General features: G+C 38.3%; 1 protein-coding gene across 6 annotated transcripts in view; it reads right to left on the reverse strand.

The window, feature by feature from the left end:
- Window positions 1–687: 687 nt before the first annotated feature.
- Window positions 688–23,303, reverse strand: part of CCDC148 (coiled-coil domain containing 148) — a 58,922-nt gene continuing 36,306 nt past the window's right edge. For 4 of the 6 annotated variants that reach the window (XM_062637841.1, XM_062637847.1, XM_062637843.1 and 1 more), the window contains 5 exons: window positions 17,843–17,983; window positions 11,809–11,927; window positions 6,225–6,342; window positions 2,902–3,042; window positions 688–930 (listed from right to left, as the gene is read on the reverse strand). In XM_062637841.1, coding sequence (XP_062493825.1) covers window positions 784–930; window positions 2,902–3,042; window positions 6,225–6,342; window positions 11,809–11,927; window positions 17,843–17,983 — 666 coding nt within the window. In that variant the 3' untranslated portion in view covers window positions 688–783. Of the gene's footprint in view, window positions 931–2,901; window positions 3,043–5,432; window positions 5,580–6,224; window positions 6,343–11,808; window positions 11,928–17,842; window positions 17,984–23,303 lie in introns of those variants that run through there. The other 2 variants (XM_062637842.1, XM_062637845.1) reach the window with 2 other exon arrangements.

Consider the following 23,303-nt stretch of genomic DNA (forward strand, 5'->3'; position numbering starts at 1 on the left):
ACACAATGTTCAGATCTCCCTGAAATGTTTGGTTAAACTGCTAATTATACCTTGTTTACATCCATTTTACACTTATGTAAGACTGGAAAACATAGCTACAAAATGGAATTACATTAATTTTCCTTTCATTTAAATAAAACCTTAATCAGTAGTTTCTGCTCCAAAATAAAGATCCCTGATCTGAAATGTTATTTCTAATTTATAATTTATACTGAAAGACTAATCTGCAACATGAAATTGCATGACTGGCTTGCAGTCATGATGCAGCAAATTTGTTTCTAAATATAGACAAAGGTTAAGTTTATTTTTATAATAATCAAAGAATAATAAAAACATTCATTAAAATAATCAAATTCTCAAGAAACCTGCAATGAAAGTTGTGGGGTGTATTCACGTGTCACAATTTAAAGTGGCTGTTCTGCAAATCTATTTTGGATTTATGCTGCCAATTAAAAAACAGAGTTCCTATTCAAGATGCTATACATCAGACTGGCCTGTAATGTCTGTAGGAGATAGGATAGGTGTCCTATCTCCCAGTAGAAAGGGACGTGCGAAATTACACCACAACAGCCTACACCCACCAAAACTCTGTTCAACCTTTACCAAGACAGGCGTAAAATGGGGTAGCCCTGCATGAGAAAGGCATATTGTTTTTTAGAATGATTGCACACACTGAGAACTACGTAGTTCTATGGCACAGGCTAAGGAAAATTTATTTAAAGTTTTCACATTATAGGCCAGACAATACCCCTGAAGTTTCTCTACTTTTGATACGAGAGCTGCTCACATTTTAAAAGCTGTAGATTCCATGTCTCTTCTTGGAAGCTTCAGTGGAGGAATTTTTGGTAAAATCTCTTTTGCATAAAGCGTTTTATGAAGACCAGCTTCTCGAAGAGCTAGCTCAACACGAAGTCTAGGGTCAGAAGTGATCTGTTAATATAAACCACACAATGATAAATAGAAACAAACCAATACTTTCCTCAGAAACAGTGTCTCTCACAGGTTATCTGTAAATGTATACATTTAAAAAATTTTAAGAGACAGAAAATTACGGTCATAAAATAAAGCCTTCAAAAACAGAGAAACTCTATAGTAAACAAGTCTTATCTCACTGCACATATCTTGATATTATCCTTTTTAATATTAGTGATCACAAACTATTTTAACAGCCCTGGTTGTCATTCCTCAGCAAAATTGAAAGCGTAGCTGAGAAACCAAGTGATGTTTAGTTCAGCCTGCTCAGTGAAGAGTTGCTGACTCCTCTAATGCTCCCCAACAATACAGCCCTGCTTTCAGCACAACACTTCTAATCCCTTCTTGTTTTTTTTCTACAGCATCCAAGTGTTTCAAACATGTTTCTGATTTTTCTCACAGCATTGTCTGTGACAACATAGCAGTAACACTTCCATTTTACATCAACCAACAATTAATGCCTAAGGAAATTACTTCTAAAATTTGTTGACAGGTTATTTGGCAAAATTTGTAAGCCTCTCTCAAATCCTTCTTCCATGGGCTATAGTGGGAGAGCACTGAAAGTACAAGAGAACGTGTAACATTGCCTTCAGCTCTAGCATCTACTGCCACAAAGCCCAGAGCTGCTGGGAAGCCCAGCACTGGGAAATACTATTCACAACCACTGCAGCTCTGGGATGGAGCACGCCAGTGTGATTGGCAGGAGACACATACTACAGTTCAAGCAGTACCAAATCCCATTTTGAGCAGAAACAGGAAGAATATTCTGAGAATTCAGATATCAATCTCAAATACACATATTTAGAACATTTTTAAGCTAAGGCTTTTCAGAGCCTCATACATAGGTCAGATTTGGATAAATTTTACTAGCCAAAAAAACCTTGTATATCTTGTGCCACATCTCTCTTTTATCAAACTGAGAAGATTTAAAATGCCTTAAAATGGGAAATGCTGGACAAGCTTAGTTATAGACATCATTAAATTTCAGGTTATTCAATGCTAAAATAAAGCTTTTATGCCACAGAATTATATCATAGCACTTCTTTTTCTGTAAATATAATTTTCAAATTCCAGAGTGGGAATAATTTCAAATGTATAGACTGAGTAGACAGGGAACAGTGAAGGAATAAAAAAAATCCTCCCCTATGTTACTAATTCCATTTGAAATTATGCTACCACTGTCCTCAGCAGTATGAGTGACCTGAAAATGAGAATACAGTTACTCCAGTTTCCTGCTTCTTTTCCACCTCACCAGTTTCTTCTCCTTTAGCCCTTGCATATCACATCCCAACTAATCCTCAGTCTAGCAACACTGTAAGATAGTCAAGATATTAATTTTCACTTTATGAAAATACTTGTGCTGTGCATAATCTTCCACAAAAAAAAGAATGCCCCATAATTAAGTTACCTGTAACACAGCTGTTTTGCATACATTCAGGAAAACTTCTATGCTGAGTCAATTCACTTCAAATACTTTGTACAACACTAACTGGAGCAGGGGAAAAGGAGGTATTCTTTAAATCAATGCATAAAAATGTAAAAGGGGTAAGTTTTGAAATGAAAAAATAGCAAACAGCTCAGTCAAAATGCTCAGCAAACACAGCAACAGCACAGTGGTGCATTGAGCCCAGCATCCTTTGTCTTAGCGGTGGCAGTGGGGGATGCTGTTCAGGGAGAGCCCATGACTCCTATGATGGACCTGAACACACATTTATGGTCACTCTCATTGTGGTCCTCCAGCATCTACACCTGGGCAGAGAGATTACCCCACCTATTTGTCCTAATGTTTTTATTTTAACACAAATTATATTCTATATTCTACTGTTAATATTGCTATTTAGGAGATAAATTACTAATGTTAGTATCACGCACCACCATTAAGATATATGTGCATACAATAAATTATATAGTGTGATTAGAGACAATTACCTGCTGTTCATTGTATGTATGCAACTGAAACAGTGGCTTCTGAATATCAAACTCTTCTTTGGTTCCGATGCCCATTCGAGCTTTAGACGCCACTGTATCAGCCACTGCTCTAGCTGGATCTGATTTTGCAATAACAGCAACCTAAAACACATTACATGAAAACAACAATTACTCTGTGTAGCCCTGAGGTGACAAAAGGTTATTATCAATAACACATCCTTTGAGAACATGATCATTTACCTGGTTGAAAAATTTCAAAAGTTGTCTTAAGCCACTTTGTATCCTTATATACAAGTTGTAAAGCTTAAAACTAGAATCCAGAATAAAACCACATCGACAGAGTATAATCAACAGGGAGACTTTTTTTCCTGTTTCCCAATGGAGACAATTTAATTGTCTGGACTTAATATGGCACTGTGCATGCCCAGAACTGCTGTGAAGTGGAGAACCGCCCGCTGTGTGGGCAGGCTTAACACTGAATAATCTGAATATTGTGAATGCCAATTGTCAGTCCTTGTAAACACAAACTTGAAGCTGGACTGCATTTCTGCAAAGAGATAGCTTACATTGCTACCTTGTCATACCCCAGGGAGGAAATAAGCTTATGCTAAGCTTTAGGCTACCAGAAAACAGCACTTCCCAGATATGTGCACTACTGACACCGTAACAGTGGCATGCAGTCCTGGCTGTGGAGGAGGCCTCTGCTCAGCAAGAATGCAGGCAGTGAAGCAATAGCATCCTCAGCTTTCTAGCAGAACTTGACATGAGCTCTGACTTTCAAAACCAGTAACCAAAAGGAACCAGCAGACTCAGAATTTAGCAATACCCACAATTCCTGTAAGTCTGAATGTTCTTCTTTTTCTTAGGATGGAAACAAAGGTGTTCAGATCAAGTAGTTCACAGTTTTTACTGAGTCACAGGCAACAACATGGAGTGATATGCCACAAATAATACTTTGGATTTTTTCTCAAGTGCTCTGTTTTAACTGTTTAATTTCCTGTGGCTAGATCAGTATCAAAGATTCTCTCTGACATTACATTGTGTAAGAGAGAAACTTTTTTCATTTATTATTTTCTTTTTTCTTTGGGTTAAAATATTCAGATATAGGCTAATACTACTTGGAAGATACAGAAAGATGCATAAGCAAAATAATTGAAGTCAGGACACCATCTGAATGGCTAAAACAAGAAACAAATATTTAAAATTATGGTAATTTTCTGCCATTTCTTTAAGAAAATGTCACCTTTGTGTTCACAGGCTGTCGAAATATACAGATGGGATGACTTTAGTAAATATCTTGTTTTTCCCCACATACAACTAAGGGGCATATTTTATGAAGCAGTATTTCATTAGTGTGAAACAGAGAATAATTACTGGTTAGGAAAATGTAATGAAGTGAGAACTCTACCATGCTGGTCAAAGGCCATCATAGAAGCATTTTCTACTTTTGCAAGAGAACTGGGTCAGTCAGAAGAGATCAACAGAACATGAATCTCAACCAGCTTTTTGTCATGTCTGATGCAAAAGACAATGCAATTCAAGCAGTGACTTAGAAAAGATGTAATAGAGTTATTAAAAATGCATTGTCAACCTAAAATAATGCTGGAAATGCAGCAAAATATTTAACTGAATCAGATCATTAAAAATGAAGTATTATTGACTGGAGATGAGCCTGAGTTCAACAGTTTAAAGAACGACTGAAATAACAGACTAATGATCCATTAAGTTTATATATTCCTGTTACACTCAGTTATCCCAGAGAAGATGGCTTGCAGTATTCGACCTCTGCTATATTTTTCTTTCATCTGGACCTTGTACACCCAAATGCTGAAGTGAAAGCATTTACAAAGCCATAGCCACAAGGAAGAATTTCATTGGCATGCACACTGTACTGGGATGGTTAATCCTGAAGCCAAAGTACATGCCAAAGGTGAGGTCAAGGTTGCATCAAATATTGTATTTTTAACCACGGGTAGTCATAGAATCATAGAATAGTTAGGGTTGGAAAGGACGTTAGGATCATCTAGTTCCAACCCCCCTGCCACAGGCAGGGACATCTTGCACTAAACCATGTCACCCAGGGCTCTGTCCAAGCCAGCCTTGAACCCCACCAGGGATGGAGCATTCACAACCTCCCTGGGCAACCCATTCCAGTGCCTCACCACCCTCACAGGAAAGAACTTCCTCCTTATAGCCAATCGAAATTTCCCCTGTTTAAGTTTTAACCCATTACCCCTTGTCCTGTCACTACAGTCTCTAATGAAGAGTCCCTCCACAGTATCCCTGTAGGCCCCCTTCAGATACTGGAAGGCTGCTCTGAGGTCTCCACACAGCCTTCTCTTCTCCAGGCTGAACAGCCCCAACTTCCTCATCCTATCTTCATACAGGAGGTGCTCCAGTCCCCTGATCATTCTCGTGGCCCTCCTCTGGGCCAACAGTTCCATGTCCTTTTTATGTTGAGGACACCAGAACCGCACACAATACTCTAAGTGAGGTCTCACGAGAGCAGAGGGGCAGGATCACCTCCTTTGACCTGCTGGTCACTCTCCTTTTGATGCAGTCTTGGGGAGAAAGCTGCTGTATTAGTGATGTTTAAATTATCTGAAATCAAAAGGGTTTGGAGAGCATCTTTTCTTCCTCCCTTATTTTCCTTTGGGTGCACATTTGGGCTGCAGTTCCTATAGTGTAAAGAATGTGAAATCCTGATTTTTCCTTTTAAACTTTGGAGGGAAAACCAAGTAGAATAGATACGGAAATATAAATGAAGGTAAAATTACTACTTAAAAAGTCAGCAGTAAAAAAACACAAAACACTACATTTACTATGACAAACATTAGCAAGCATTTTCTGAGATGTCCTTTTTAAAATAACATGCCAAAGTTTCAGAGAGAGTTAAATCTCTCTGAAGAAAAGTTATCCAAGGTCTGTAAGTTTTCAGAATTTAAAAAGAATTTAAATTACTCAGAAATCTTGCCAAACACTTGAGGCAGACTTAAGATTATTTTACAAAACCCCAACAAACCAACAACAAACAAGTAACAACAACAAAGTAATCATATCCAACCCAGAAAAAACAGTATCTATCTATTTGCAGATATTAACAACTTCTACAGTGCAATTTAACATCATAATGTTCCTGTTGTCACAGTTACAAAGCACACGGGGTTTATAACATGACAGAATTACTGTTTAAGTCAGACCATTTTAACTTCTTCATTTATTTGCTTTTGATAGATTGTTCCTTTTATCTTTCACATAATATGACAGTATGTGCTTGTATTATTACTGTATATGAAAATACTACATCAAGGAAATAAAAGTACCTGTTGTCGTAGCAGTGCAAGGCATTTCTTTTTTTCCTCTTCTTCATGTGCTGCTTGAAGGGCTAGTTCCTTTTTCTCCAGCAACCGGTTTTCTAGTAATGCTCGTCTAAACTTTACCCTGAAAACCAGCATACACACAAATGGAAAAAGCATTGGTCAAGGTTAATTTTAAATTTCTGTTATGCTATTTCATTTTGAAAACTAGTCTGATGTTTTCTCTAGCCACATAACAACAACTCTGTGGTTCATCAAAACACCTGAAAAATACCAAAAATGCTTTTTCATTTGAATGTGGGCTTTTTTGTTTTTTTCTGACTTTTGGGGGAAGGGAGTTAAGAGAGATGGGGGGGGTAAATTTGTTTTTTTGGGGGGGTTAGAGTTTTTTTTGGGGGGGTGCTTTTTTTTTTTCCAAACAACTTGGCTAACCTTTCAGATTTCATTTCCAGAACACAGATTTTCTCTAGCACGCTTTATATAGCCCTGTCACTTTTCCCCCCCCAAATCTTCTTTGCCAAGAAGAAATGTTCTCTGACATCTGTGTATAGCAGAACTCTTTCCTATAACCCTTTCCATTAAAAGAAACACATCACTCCCAATCTTGTTACTGGGAGAAGCATGAAAACTTGAGAATTACATCCTTCTTCAAAAGGAAAAAAATGGAAGTTAGCACAAATACCCTGAACCTTTATTTACAGCATATGACAGTACAATATGACACAACTGTATTTCCTAAATAACCCTCAGTTCACTGCCAAACTTTGTTTCTGAATGAAACTGCAGGGTATCCTTTGGTATGTCACTTTTAGACCTTACATAGGAATTGCCACTACCATGCCTTGCAGTCAAAGAATTATCCTTCTTTTACCCTTGAAATTTTAAGTTCCCTTTAGGGAAACGGAGAAGAAAGAGTTGCTTCAACTACAATAAAATGTATTTTTATTTTCTTACTTGAAATTTTAGTAAGCTCAAAGGAGTATATAAATTGTGCTATAAACTGTAAAAATCAGAACTAAGTGTACAGTTATGTTGGTAGCTAGAAAAGAGCACTGCATCAATAATCCAATAACAATTACCAGGACAAACAACTTTGTCACAAGAGAGTGGTACAAAGCTGCCTGAGGATGCCCCAGACGCTTTCAGTTTCTTACTGTGGCCACTGCAGTTTACGCAGATGAATGCTTATAGTAGTAATCTTCAGAAGTAATTTTGTTCCAGGGAGAAAGCCTAATCTTTTTCTATGCAGAAAATTTAATAACAAGCAGATATTCATATTTTACTGAAAAATGACAAAAAAAATTGTTATATTGAAAACCTTTCAGTCTGCTTGAGCCAATTACTATGATACATGTTCTAAAATACTCCAGTGTGATCAGACAGGAATTTCAGTACCCTGGAAACTTCTGTAAATTACCAAGAAGGAACACTGAGGGGCACTCATCCAGGTCTAATGTCACATACTTTGTCTCTCCTGTAAAAGTTTTCTCGTACATAGGAATGTAAAGCATTGCTAAAGGGGAACATTTTGGATTTTCCATACCCTATTTGCATAGATGTGATTGCAATTAATTGTAAAAGTCACTGACAAGAGACCAGAGGAGAGCAAGGACGCAGAATCTTGATGCAGCAGTTGTTGCTCCTAAGGAGGCTTCATGTTTTCATTACTATTTTATCCTAAGGAGATCATCATCTTGCTCATGCTGGGGAGACCAAGGCCAGTATTAACAAAGATTAAGTTTCATGCCAGAGGGCAATGGCACGGCTATGAAATCTGCACTCAGGGAAGGCAGAGAAACTTGTAAACACATATTAAGTCATACATCATATTCCTAATTTGGAACATCCTTCCAGTACTTTTTATACTTACTTTTAAATATTTACTTGAGATTTGATTTCACAGTGTCCACATCCAAATAAAGTTGTTAATTCTCTTTCACTCTATTAAACTTCGTAATATTTTAGCTACTATTTCTTCAAAGCAAACTCAACTTTATAGAAAAGGTTAAAATGTCTTAATACTACATTTTTACTTTAAGCACCACATTAAATAATAATTTTAATAAATTACCAGCTGAAAAATGTGCTTAGCAGATTAGTTTCAGCAAAGATACCTTTCTGAAGCATTGTGGGTACACACTTATGTGATTTTTGATAAGCATAATTTCATTAGAACCCTGCTTTCAGACACGGTTTCATAAATATTCAATAGGAAATAATAAACTGCTATGTGCAAGGCGTTCAACACTGTCCCACATGACATCCTTGTCTCAAAACTGGAGCGACATCAATTTGATGGATGGACTAAGAGTTGTGGTCAATGGCTCAATGTCCAGCTGGAGACCAGTAACGAGTGGTGTCCCTCAGGGATCAGTGTTGGGATCGGTCTTGTTTAACACCTTCATCGCTGACATGGACAGTGGGATTGAGTGCTCCCTCAGCAAGTTTGCCGATGACACCAAGCTGTGTGGTTCAGTTGATACCCTGGAGGGAAGGAATGCCATCCAGAGGGACCTTGACATGCTTGTGAGGTGGGCTGATGTCAACCTCATGAGGTTTAACCATGCCAAGTGCAAGGTCCTACACCTGGGTCAGAGCCATCCCAGGCACAGCTACAGGTTGGGCAGAGAAGAGATTCAGAGCAGCCCTGAAGAGAAGGAGTTGGGGTTGTTGGTCGATGAGAAAATGAACATGAGCCGGCTTCAGTGTGCGCTTGCAGCCCAGAAAGCCAACCGTATCCTGGGCTGCATCAAAAGGAGCGTGACCAGTAGGTCGAAGGAGGTGATCCTGCCCCTCTACTCTGCTCTTATGAGACCTCACTTAGACTACTGTGTGCAGTTCTGGTGTCCTCAACATAAAAAGGACATGGAACTGTTGGAACAAGTCCAGAGAAGGGCCACAAGGATGATCAGGGGACTGGAGCACCTCCCGTATGAAGACAGGCTGAGGAAGTTGGGGCTGTTCAGCCTGGAGAAGAGAAGGCTGCGTGGAGACCTCATAGCAGCCTTCCAGTATCTGAAGGGGGCCTATAGGGATGCTGGAGAGGGACTCTTCATTAGAGACTGCAGTGACAGGACAAGGGGTAATGGGTTAAAACTTAAACAGGGGAAGTTTATGTTGGATATAAGAAGGAAATTCTTTCCTGTTAGGGTGGTGAGGCACTGGAATAGGTTGCCCAGGGAGGTTGTGAATGCTCCATCCCTGGTGGGGTTCAAGGCCAGGTTGGACAGAGCCCTGGGTGACACAGTTTAGTGCAAGATGTCCCTGCCCATGACAGGGGGGTTGGAACTAGATGATCTTAAGGTCCTTTCCAACCCTAACAATTATATGATTCTATAACTGTTGAACCAAGAAATAATACAGAAGATGGGCTTGGAGCAGAAATCACAGAACAATCTTCCTCTCTCCCCTGCTGCTGAATGCTGAATGTTCCCCTCTCCCATGTTGCTGAATGCAAATAGCATTGCTTATTAGGATTTTGTGTTCGACTTGCTACTTTCACCACCTTTTACTTGATCAACATCTGTGGGAACTTACATAAACTCAAACCCTCTGGGGTGTAGGCAAGTGCTGGGTAGCCAGCTGCTCTGAAAACACCAGTTCTAAGACACAAACAACATAAAACTGCAGCTACCTAGGAACTTCCACACCAGAAAATTAAATGTCTAATCAGTTAAATGTCTCCACTGTCAGACAATCACTGAGCAGAGGAGCTGGAGAAAGCAAATTTGGACTTGGTCACTTGAAATTCTACATCCAGTTTCAAGTGCCTTTAATCCTTCTCTTTTAATCTGTTGATAGCTCTGGCTATTCACCATCTTGCAGTTACAAAGCAAGACCTGAATAAATAGATCACCACAGTGACTCTGTGATAATTTTCCTTTTTATTAACCTGATTACTTAATTTAAAATTAATTTTAAAAGTAATTCAGGATAACAGCAAACCATTTCCTAATACCTTATTATACCTACTCACAGAATCATAGATATTATATTCTAAACGCTATGCACTATCCAGGCCGTATCTTGTATTTAGAATCACCGATCTGCTCACAATCCAAAAATCTTTTCATTTTCATGTCAGATCAGAACTGTGGTGCCGGCCCATGCCATTTTCATGATCAGTTCTGCAAAGACTCAAAACCAATTTATCTGCTGCAGTAGGTGAAACACATAAGAATACTATTAATTTCTAGAGGAATGCAGTGCTGTATTGTAAAATCATGATGACGGTGTGTCTACCTTAGTTCAGTACAATATATATTTTAAAATGCCTTATACTGTACTCATAGCACTACAGCCCTTAATAACAATAATGTCTCTGCCCTTTGATTTATATTTCTGAAGGTTTTGAAGATGAAAAGCATTAAGTAATTTCAAAGAATTATTAATCTTCACAAACAGCAAGCAGTTTTTTAAAACCTGTTTTATTTTGTAGAGTTTGCCAATTCTGGAAAACATAATACTAAGCATTTACTGACTTTTGACTTGTAATAGCCTAAAGGTGTGATTATTTCCTTCCTGCGTTCCTCAGTGAGCTGTGCCATTTCCTTGTATTTTATTCTGCAAGGTTTATTAGCATAAGAAAAGAACATTCCCCAATTGTATGGCATAGTGCAGTACACAGGTTTAAAGAAAAGTCATTTTTTTTCCTGATCAATTCTGCTGAAAACTCAGTAATTCCAGTACATATGTTTCTTTTGCTATGAGCTAAAATCATTGGAGCTACGATTAAGGAAAGGTATAGATATATTTGTAGCATGAGGACAGACATTTAAATTCAGCTGTCAGCAAGGTATCATAACAAAATAAGATTGAAGTAGTGTTTCCCACAGAATGCTTAAGACCAAATTTAATATTCTAGTGCCAATGGTACTTTATTTTAATCACATTTCTGGTCCATGTAGTTTGGTGGCTCCCTCTATGAAAAAAAAGGAAGCCTACAATTGGAGAGCAATTATAGCCAGACTACAGACAGGGGGTTTTATGCTCTTCTGTGACAGGAATTCCTCTGCGAAATCAAGTATTTCTTCGGCAGGTCATTAAAGGCCTTATTCAATAATGAAGACTTTACATGGATTCAGATTTAGGTTGAAGTCCTAAATTACATCAAACAAGTGAAGAGCATCTACAACTAGATATGCAGTTTAAGACCCTCTAAAAGAATAATAAGTAACTTTGAAGCTGTTAAGTGCTTAATGTTCTCCTCTCACTTGACTCTAAAACAAACCAAGCCTAATTATAAATAAGTCTGCAAAGTAGGAATGTAGGTCTTATTACCCAGTTAAAGCTAAAAAAATCACAAAGGAAGCTGATTTTAATGTTGTACACCCTATCATGTTTACACTAGTTTAGTGCTTACAGAGGTCTAAAACTTTGATGAATACGAATTAATTCAAACTAACAAGTAAATTGCATCCAAGATACAATGATGCATACTTGGTGTATAGACCAAAGTAACTGCCAAACAGGAAGGAAAAAAATTACTTATCTCAATTTATTCTAATATAGGAAGTTGGGAGATCAAAGCAAATTAGACTATAAGAAGTTCCTATTGATACTATAGGTGTTCACATTTAGTTTCTTTTACCTTTCTCTGTCTTTAACTGCTTGTTCAGACATTAATTTTCTTAATTCCTCTAGATGTTGTAGATTTTTCTCTTCCTGTTTTTGCCACTTGAGCTGCTTCTCAGCCCAGTACTTTTTCACCTAGAGTTTGAACAAATGCAGTAAACAAAATAACAATAATTCACAAGCCAAGTAAGTGAGAACAACTAAAGTAATAAAAGCATTAAATTAAAGAAAATCCAAGTTTGCTCTTTTTAGAATAAAATTTTTATTTTAGAACAGTATGGGCTAACAAAAGATTTACTAGGAGAACATGGAGTGTGGAGCCCACACACAGAAACAGTAAAATCAGACTGTGTATACCAATTTGCATATCATTTTCAACTGCAAACTCAAGGCTACCACTTTCATTTGCTCCTTGCTTTCCTACTCTGCCATCAAAACCTTCAACTGTGCTGCCCAAGTGAGTGAACGGTCCTTCAGTTAAAGTGCCCTAGAATAGCTCAAAGGGCTGGATTCACACCAGCCCAGCTCACTTTGGCTGGAGAGCCATGGAGAGCCTGCTGAGGAACAGGAAGAAGGTGATGGATGCAGGAAGTTCACACATGCTTCAGGAAAGACAAGACAATTTCCCAAAGAGAGCCCCTGCAGAGGTGTTACTAAACTGAAAACCACATCAGTATCAGGGAACAGCTGGAGACAGGAAAGTAGCCTGAAGGGAGGGAAATTACTGTAGCAGTTTCCTCTAATTTTAGGGCCACTGCTGGAGACAAGAGACAGGGCTGGTCAGGCTCCTGGCTGGTTCCATTGTAGCTCTTCTCCCTGCCACCTGTGGGACCTCAGCTACTTACTGTAAAGCCCAGCACTAGGGGCTAGGCTTGACTTCATCTCATGAAAGCCATGCATTGTTTAGAAGGTTAACAGCAATACAAAATATATGCAAACAATTACCATCAACAGCGAATAGAAAAACCAACCAACCAACCAACCAAAGACAACAAGATAAGGAGAAGACACATCAAATCACAGCTAAGACTTTTTTTTTCATAAGCACTAATGGGCAAGTTACATATTAGGAAAGAAAGCCCTCTAGTTTACCTAATTTCAGCAACTAATTTTCAGGAATGGTTTAGACATCTGTAGACAGCACAGCATCCTTATTACGGTAATAATATAAGACCGACATAAGATGAGTGGATATGATCGTAATTCCTCAACTCTGTCTACGAAAGGTATGAATTATGCATATTGGCAACATGAGGCTCCAGCCATTTCTTGTATCTTTTTGCCTTATGGAAAACCCCAGCACACCTCAATATAAGACCTGATCCTGCAGTTTCTTGCCCTAATTGAAGCTATGCTGACCTATCCTGCCTATTTCAGTTGTAACAATAACACATTCTAGTACCTGTTGGAGATGACCTGGAATATGAGTTGTACCACATATTCTCTTTTCTGCATTATACTAAGTACTCCGCTATCCCAACAATAAGAGTTAGGATGACACAGATCTACAAGGGTTAGCACTCTTGCAATTTCTCTTTGTTGTACTTCATACTCTTTCATTTCCACTCTGTTGGTTTGGGTTTAGTTTGTTTTGGAGCTTTTTTATCCATTCGTGCAGATACCAGAAGAGGAAGACAAGTTGGGACACAGAAGTAACGACATACCCTGGTGTAATTCCAAATTAGAATCCAAAAGAATAGCCAGAGAACAGTATGGGGTTTCATACCACCTCAGGGCTGACTGAGAAACCCCTTAATTCCTTAACAGACGTCTTGACAAATAGAGAAAAGCTACATGATTCACTAAAAGCTATTGCTTCCAGCAATACAAAGATAGTGTTTATGTTGAAAATCAAGATTAAGTTTTTGAAAAGGCTGTTTATCATGAAAGAAGCATATGACAATGCTGCCACTTGTAATTCACTGACAAAACAGCATTATGTTTCTATAATTTAAAATACAGCTGGAAAAAATAAATAGAATTAGAGAAAGATAGAAAAATCTAAGAAAATTGAAGACTTTTAATAACTACAAAAATATTAATTATAAAATTAATTATAAAAGCAACTGAAATTATACCTCAATAATATCTTGATTTTACAGTTAAATGCATAAATTTCCTGTGAAGGTCTGAGACCTTATCCTACCACCCCAAAACACAGTCAATTTCGTACAATGAAATTTACTTATAAAATCATTTCACAAAAGCTTTATAAAAGAGCAAGAAAACCTTCTGTATCATCCACTGAACTGTATTGAATTTAAGCCTCTTTTGCAGATTTCAGTTGAAACGGCAGTCAGAATACCATCCCCTTTATACCATATCACAGAATGGTTTGGGTTGGAAGGGACCTTAAAGACCATCCAGTTCCAACCCCCCTGCCACAGGCAGGGACACCTTCCACTAGTGCAGATTGCTCAAAGCCCCATCCAGCCTGGCCTTGTACACTGCCAGGGATGGGGCAGTGACAGCTTCTCTGGGCAGCCTGTACCAGTGCCTCACCACCCTCACAGGGAAGAAACTCTTCATAAGAGCTAATCTGAATCTCCTCTCTGCCACTTTAAAGTCATTCCCCCTTGTCCTCTCCCTACCCGCCCTTGTAAAAAGCCCTTTTCCAGCTTTCTTGTCAGCCTCTGTAGAGACTGGAAGCTGCTTTAAGGTCTTCCCATAGCCTTTTCTTCTCCAGGCTGAACAACTACAGCTCTCCCAGTCTGTCTCCATAGGAACACTCTTAGAATGCTTTTTCTTTTCTTTTCTTTTTAAACACTCAATATTTATGAAATAAAACTCTCTCTTTTGCAATTATTTCCTTTCTGTATTTCAAATTGCCTGAAGGTTTTCTCATAAACTCTAATTAGGGGCCAGTGGATACTTCTGAAATTCCATATTTAAATATATAGGGAAAATCTGATCTGCAGTCCAACAGAACAAATGTAACACTGGTATTTAAGATTTAATGTCATTTTAGCCATTCTCAGGTTTGGAAGTACTTGACATATAACCTGATAGATTACAGGCTAGGTAGAGACTGGGAATTTCTTTTACACTGATCACAGGCATTTTACATGATCTTCATGCTGCTGTAGAACATTCACCAGAAAAGCAGTTGCAGTATAAGGTTAGCGGCACTTTTTAAGGATCTAAGATGTAACATACTTAAATGAAACATATGACTGCTGGCCTCAAACAGCTGCTCTTCCATCTGCGCATAGGCAGTTCTATACAGACTTTACACATAGGCCAAAGACAAGCAGAAAGTTTGCATAACCAAATTATTTACACAAAAAATTAACATTGCTGCTTGGTTAGATCAGCACAGGCTCACCAATCCTCTTCCCTTCCTTGTGGTTTCAGAGCCACCTGCCACTATAATCACAGTGTGAGTAAAGACAAATAAGCAGAACAAGCTGTAACAGAAAGAAAAGCAGCAGCTAAGTTTCTCATAACCTAAGCAGCAAACCATCACTTAACATGGGCTGCCCCTCCCTGCACTACTGTGTCCAGTGCTGGGGGAGAAACCACAGCATCTCACAATCACATGTTCCAACTGAAACAACTTACGCATTATCCATACCAGCCAAAACCTGATCACATCTCACTCTGAAAATTCTATCATAAAAGATGACTGCAGACACACAATGTAGAAGTTCTGCCTTGTTATTTTATAACTTTAAATCCAGCATGTAAGAACAGTAACAACATATCAGCAAATTACAAACACTAGCAAACACATGTCAGTGTGGAAAAAAAAAAACACAACATAAATAATAGTATTGTAACACATTGCACATAATTTTAAAAATTTCTCCTCTGTCTTTTTATAGAGGTTTATGTCTAAAAAGTTCACCAGCAATATATGCAATAGGCCAATTTAAGGTTAAACCAAGAGTGATTTAAATTGAGCCTGGTTTTCTCTGAAAGTGCAGGGTTGCAACACCTTTCTCAACTTTTGAACCTGGAATGACAGTCTGAAATATTAGAGATAATTTAAGGATAAATAAATTAAAATAAGGATAAAACCATTAGTTACCTGGTCATACCTCATTCCTGAGCAGGAGATTGGACTAGAGACCTCTCGAGTCCCTTCCAATCTGTGCTTTTCTGATTCTTACAAAAAGTGAGTGTTTCTGTGTATTTTGAAGGAAAGAGAAACATCTCTTGAAACTGGCTCTGGGACAACTAGTTGCAATTTTGCTAACTATATGATTTAGCATACTATTCATTTTCAAGATAAATTGCAGGAAAACAATAAAATTAGATGTAAACAGAGACTTCTTCAACTAGAGAATAAACTGGATACACGAAGTATGCAAATTCAGATATGACCAAGAAGAATGAACTCACAAATTAATCAGAATCAATTTGAAAATAGGCAACTTTTAAAATGTTGGTTCTAGGGACTTGCAGCAATGAGAAATCATGAGTTGATCTCAAGACAAGAAGGCTTTCACAGCTTCAGCTTCTTTTCTCCAGGTAACTGCTTCAGTCAAGTGCTCCTTGCAGAATTGTTGATATAACCAAATTCAATGGTTATGCAAACTATCTACTAGGAATACAATAAGCTACAAGAACTTCTGCTCTTGACCTGTTTGACATGGCATGAAGACATATTTGGACTAAGCAAGGAAAAGATATTTGAATGCTATAAAAATAGAAGAGGAAATTCCAAGTAGTGTAGTACTATTTTCATTCTTTTGCTAAAGCAGCAGTCGGTTCCACCTGCCTGCAAGTCTTTTATTTTGCTCTGCTATAATCTCTTTACTGCTTTTAGTAAGTGCTGTAAATTGTTTCAGTTACAACTTAAACAAATTGCTGTAAGTATGGACAGTCTTGTGTCTGGCTTTTTCCCCTGCAAGGAATATCACTGCTATAGACATCTCTATGGACATGAGAGTCCATCAGATTCCAGGGTGTCTACCTGGCCATGTTGTAGTCCCACCAGTAAACATTTACTCCCAGCAGGATATGTTATACATTTGACAAGGTGGCAAAATCTACAGATTTTGTTTTCTTCCTTCTATTCCACTAGTTTCCTGTAGTGTGACATGTACTGATATCACTAAACCCATCATATGCCTCATGAAAATATTCTCTTTGGAACAGTTTAGCCTTGTTTTCTTAACTTCTAACTAGAATGTTATAAGAGAACAGCTTTTAGTGCCTCTTCTTGCAGATATGCTGGCATGAGTAGTCCAGTAAAAGAGACTATTTACTGAGTAGCACTTGAAAGACAAAGCAATAAGAAACTATGACATTCTCTGACTTATTTTTTCCATGCAGTCTTAACAAATACACCACAGGTGAGTTGGATTCAAAACATATCAGATTTCAGCATAAAAAATACTCAGAAATAGAGGTAAAGTTCTAATAAAACCTCCTGGATTTTTGCCGTATCATTTAAATAGAAAGGTCAACACAAATACATGTGATGTAGCTTGATTTTCTAAAAGCATTACATTCACTATAGTGGATTTCTGATCTTATATTAAGTTGAAGTTTAGGTATGCATGAAAGCCATTTCCCAAGTAGTCACCACCTAAGTACTTAGAATATTTACAGACTTCCAATATCCTGATATGGTTAATATTACCACTGGGCTTCAGGCCTACTGTTAAGGTGCTTGTGCTGCAAAGTGCAGTGTGCTCTCTTGCAGACAATACCCTGTAAGGTTCATTTGCTGCATTGCAGCATACTTAACTGCAGCATGGGAAGCTTTCAGAGTCCTTGCCACATGCTAAAAAGAACAAAGCTGTACGAGTTAGAAATCCAGCAGTGGCTCTGCACTTATTTTTTGTGATGCAGAGACAGTCACATACACTTATTTGTGTATGTGACTGGGTTTTTTTTAGACATGCAACAAAGTACATTTGGTGTGTAACAGCAAGCAGCTTTAAAGCTAAGGTGGATAATAGCAAGACTCAACTAACCATTTGCTCACCTCTATACTAATTCCTAATACTTTACAAGACTACAAGGTAGTGAGATCAATTAAAGATTTTAAAGGCAATTGTATATTAATATATGCAAAAATATATAAAAGATTCACATACTTTCTCTTTCTCCTGAGCTCTACGAATAATTTCCTGTTCTTTCTGTAGCCTTTCTTTCTCATCTTTCTTTTCCTTTCTTCTAGCAGCTACAGCAGCTTCTAGTTTAGCAGCCTCTTCCTGCTGTGCTTTCCACTGTAGAACCTGGAAGAAATAGTTGAAAAGACAGTCCTGCAGCAGACTTGTGCAATACAGTGAACCTGCCAAACTGAGAGAGGGAAGAAAACCCATGTAACCCATTTACAAACTAAGGTTTATAATCTTACCAGCAATACATAATCACTCAGTAAGCACCAGCTTTCTGCATGCTAAGGTACAATTTGCAACTGACTGGCATAATAGGCAAAAAAATCATATGTGAAAAGATTTTTGGCAAAATTACCAAAACCATCTCAGTAACATCAGATCTTAGATTCCCCTTCAATGCTTAGACTTTCAGTGACATATAAATTTCTTAATGAACCTATGAATGAATGGAGAGTCTACTCACACCTTTCAACTTGAGCAGTTCTGAAACAGCACTTCACTTTCAACCAACTCTGTGGAAACCAACAGAATCCAGCGACAAAGATTTCATCTTTTGTCAGCTTTCAAACTGTGCAAAATTAGTACAGGATCCCTGCCAGCTGTGAAGGGTTGTGACCAGTGCCTATAGTGGTCCTGTATATCAAACATCCCACTTATCTGTGGGAAGGGAGACATCAGCTGCACCTCAGCTGCCCAGCAGCTGCCGGGACTGCTGTTTCAGCACATATGGAAGCATGGCAGGGACCAGCTCCACTGCACCCTCATTACAGGGCGTACCACCCCGCTTAATAAAACATGTTGGGGAAGGGATGGATCACTCAGCTCAACATGCCAGAAATCCATTTTTGACACATTCCTGATATACTTTATTGGTTAAACAAGACAACACATCCTCAGTAACTGATAATAGTTAGAGACTTGTTTTCAGTGCTCTCGAGCACACTGTTCTCAGTTAGTGTGGAGCCCTGATTTACCTTGGTGCTGTCAAGAACAGTTGTATGCTCATCTGTTTCACACTGGTTTCAACAGGATTAACAGTGTCTGCTTTTTGTTGGCTTGCCAGCTCTTTTTACAATGGATTTGTCAAGTGTAACAGTACTCTGCATTCCTCAAAGGAACAAGCATTTCAGCCATTTTTCATCTGGTTTTCTATACTACAGTAGGTACTAAGATATTAATATATATTTTACCGCCTTTACTGCATTTCACTAGCTATGTGCACAGACTCTATTAATTCTTCTGTTTTGTGCTTCTGAAAAACTGGCTCAGGAGTCCAGTGCTCTCTGGGGTCTGAGGTCCTCAGTGATTTGTATCTTTAGTTTTCCCATGTTTTAATAACAACTTTGAGTTGGGGGGTTCTTCAAATAACTTTCATTTACGCTCTTACTCTCTCAGAGTACATACAATTTTTCCCAGCTTCAACTCCAACCCCAAAGTTAAGAATTATGATTTAGCTGAGCATTAAACTCCTTTTTTATCTCCTTCCATTTTTGTAAGTAATTCTCAGTGGGGGCCTGTTCTGTGTTTCACCTTCTGAAATCTCCTCTCTTTCCTTTCAGGGGGGAACAGGAGAGGAAGCTAGGTAACAGCTATCTTCACCAATTACATGTTTTACAGGAAGAGAGCAAGTAAAAAATTATCCTTGCAACTAGGAAAATGTAAGCAGCCAGAAGAAAAAAGGCACAAGATCCTGAAACCCCAAACCTCCCTACTTCCCTCCCTCTCAACCCTATTTGGACAATGCTACTCATTATTTCATGGGACAGTGGGGTAGAACAGGGATAACTTTGTGCCAGCCAGTATTAATGGCACTGAATGAATGTCAAAAAATGTAGTGGGATGGTTTGCAAGGAGAGAAAAAATGTGTACACATGGAAACTGGAGCTGGACATGGATGCCTGAAAATATGCAAGAGGGATCACTTAGGATACATACATGCAAACTGCACCTGTCCATATGTCTAACTGTGTAGTAATGTAATGGCAGACAGCATAGAAACCCCTATTTTTCTTTTTGGTATTCTTACAAAATTATTTCAAATGGGAATTCAAACTTGCACCACATGAAAAATTACAAATCTTATTGCAGTGTTCCTTAGCACAGATACACTACTCTTCACTTATGATCTTCTCAGAATTTTGGAAATGTTCCCTAAATTGGAACTAACATATGTAATAATAATGATAGTGATAAAATTGTTAATGAAATATATATTTGGTAGAGCTTCTTTGGCAGTGGTAAAACTATCCTTTAATTCTTAAAAAGAAAAAATCACCCTCCCAAATCCTTTAACGTGACAGTCACAGGTATGTTGAGTTTCTGTAAGAACTGGGGAGCAGACTGAGCACTTGTGGGACACCAAAGATCAAGGTGAGATCTCTGAGAACACTATTTTCTGTTAACTAGAAGAGACATGTTAGCATAAATAACCCTTAGACATAAGTAGTGTGATATAAATAGCTCTAAGCATCTGCATTGAAACTTTTTCTTTTTTTTTTTTTTCCTCCAGAAAAAGAAAACTAAAAGTGACCAGTCCCACTTGAATATATGCTGCATATGAATAATTTACCTTAGTTTTTGCTAAGTAGTAGGTTTTCCCTTCCTCCCACCCCCTCAGTAATATTCTGCTTTTGGTCATCCCTAATATATTAAGGAATTCAAGCAGTATGTACAAATAAGTAGTTTCCAAATTTTATTTAATGACGATTAATCCAGAGTGCTATATCATAGCATAAATACCTTGAGCCCTCTTACCCAGGTTTTGGGAGATCCACATTCAATTCTTTATTCTGCAAAAGGGAATATGAAGCCATGTTTATGGTTACAATTATTCCAGATTGAAGAAAACAGAGCAGCTGAGGTTGGAAAAGACCTCTCAAGGCCATCCAGGCCAGCCACCCTGATTAAGCAAGGTAAGATGCAACTGATTACCTAGGACCATGTTGAATCATGGTTTAAGTATCTCCAAATGGTGGAGGCTCCACAACCTCTCTGGCCAATATGTTCTGGTGTTACCCACCCTCTCAGTAAAGAAATGATGAATGGAATGGAATTTCAAATGTGTCAGTTTGTGCCTACTGCCTCTTTCCTGTCACTGGGAACATGTGGAAAGAGCCTGGCCCCATCCTCCTTGCACCCTCTCCTCTAGGTATTTATACACATTGGTGAGATCCCCTCTTCTCCAGCCTGAACAGTCCCAGCCCTCTCCACCTTTCCTCATAGGACAAGTGACCTTCATCTTAAAGGCCCTTTGCTGGACTCGTTGCAGTAATAAAAAAGTAATGAAACACTTTTTGAGGCAGGGACCTGTACCCACCTGTACTCAAAATTAAAAATAACATCTTTATTTCTAGACTGGCTCGAGCCAGGGTCTTCTCATTCCCTGACACAGTAGCTGTTCCACTTGAAAATCACCAAGAGGCAGAAGGGTGTCTATCTCCAGACGTTGTCTAGTGTCCAGACATTCACTTGGGAATCTTCTCTGCTGACCACTGTCGTTACTATCTAAGAATTACTCTGGTGTAGAGGAACACATTTTCTCTGTAGTTCAGTCCTCTCATCATTCTCCCATGCCTGTTCCCCTATCAGCTCTGGGAATGAAGTCTTCTCCTATAATGTGAGATCTTATTTCCTTAAGTTTGTTCATAAGTTAAAAACACAAAGTTGACAAGTAGATGCTGGAAGACTTAAGCAAGTCCCAAGAAAAAGAATCAGACAGCTATATTTTTAGGCATAACAGAAATTCATTTTCTTGAGAAATACGCAAAGCAAGGATTCTTGTGATGCTGTTCAGCATAAGGGCACTACCAAAAAGGCACGGAAATAAGGCAGGTAAGATGATCTAACAGGCTTTCTTAGGAGAGTTGGCTAAACTCTTCCAGGTTCTGAACAGAGACACTGAAGGTGTGGAACAGCCAAGTATAAGGAACCTTATATTCAGGTTCCTGTATTCAGACCTTTATTTCAGGGTTTTCTATAGTTCTGACACTGATAACAAGTTCAGCGCTAGACAGGGTCTAAACAGCTTGCTTAGCTTGGCAGGAATGAACATGGATGAATGAGGACTTCAGAAAAAAGTTGCTACAGAGCAGAGGTTTATTAGATGGATCCTACAGAGGAGCCCAGTGGGTTTGGGCCTGTCTCATGCAGCAGGAATGACAAGCTGACTGGTTCTAAGCCATACAAGAATTAAAAGTCCATCAAGTGGGCTAAGAAATCTATAGAAGCTCCACATCCTAAAGCAAGCAAGTTCTGAGGGAAGTGCCAGAAGGGTGTGTATCACTTACAGAAAACAGCCAGTTACAATTTCAAACCATCCACTGAAACAGAAATATGGAACAATAGTAGAAAACGGGTTACATGAAATGACCATACTAGCAGCTAAGAGACAACTAGAGGGAATGTATCAATTTTTATAAGATCCTATTTTCTGGAGCTTTGCTGTAATACCTGAGTGAACCCACACACACATGTGGAAGTTGTAACACAAGGTCTTTGTCTAAACAGAGATTTTTATTTAGCAAGTTTGACAGCAGCTTGCTCGTGCATTTTAGGACTTTAAGAATCTAAAATAAAATGCTAAATTATTTCAGTTACCCTTCACTTGCTACACTAATAAACTTAAAAGGAATGTTTTGAAAATAAATGTGGAACATCATTTAATCATTTCTACTTCACTTTTGAAACAGATTGAAGCAAAAACATATACATGAAGCTTTAAAATTTAACAGCAAACAAAAAAATCAATGAATCTGCTGAAAGTCTGCTCTGATTGGAGCTAGGCTGAACTGCAGAAACATATGAAGGAACTTTAAACTTCTGTACTAACATCAATGAGATTTTCTGGGCTGGGCCGAAATGAGGTAACAGTTAAACTATGTAACAAAAGAATTGCTTTTTTTAAGCTTGCATTTTCCTACATCCTGCTGCACATTTCTTTCAAACTCTCTTCAACAATGATATATATGCAGTAACCGGGCTCATCACATGCAGCTTCAGTTTTCTCCAACTCTGAGAACCCTCTTGATCCTTTACTAGTCTTCTTTAGATATTAATTTACCTATTAACGAGGGATCTTTTTGAGTTGTTTGATTGCAATCATTAGATAGCATAGGGTGCCCACTAAATGGGTTTCAATAAAAGTTGCAGTTAACTGATTCTTCAGGGGAACTACCGACTGGAAGTGGATGTTGAGAATAGGATTGGTCCAGCAGTAAGTGTCAAGATGATAACTGACCAAAGGAAAGCAAATAACAACAGAGCAGTAAGCAGATACAGATACTAATCTAGTCTAAAATCATCTCAAACCTCCTTAATCATTTTTTTTGATCAGCAGTTGTTTGCATGGGATGTGTAACACACCAATCTTGTGACAGGCCACAATCACTTTCCTAGTTCTTTTTAAATAGCTCTTCCATTAAAGCCTTTTGATTGAGTC

The sequence above is a fragment of the Pezoporus occidentalis genome, unplaced genomic scaffold (genome assembly GCF_034315485.1).
Source record: "Pezoporus occidentalis ecotype Australia unplaced genomic scaffold, CSIRO_AGI_Poc_V1 ctg54, whole genome shotgun sequence".
NCBI lineage: Eukaryota > Metazoa > Chordata > Aves > Psittaciformes > Psittacidae > Pezoporus > Pezoporus occidentalis.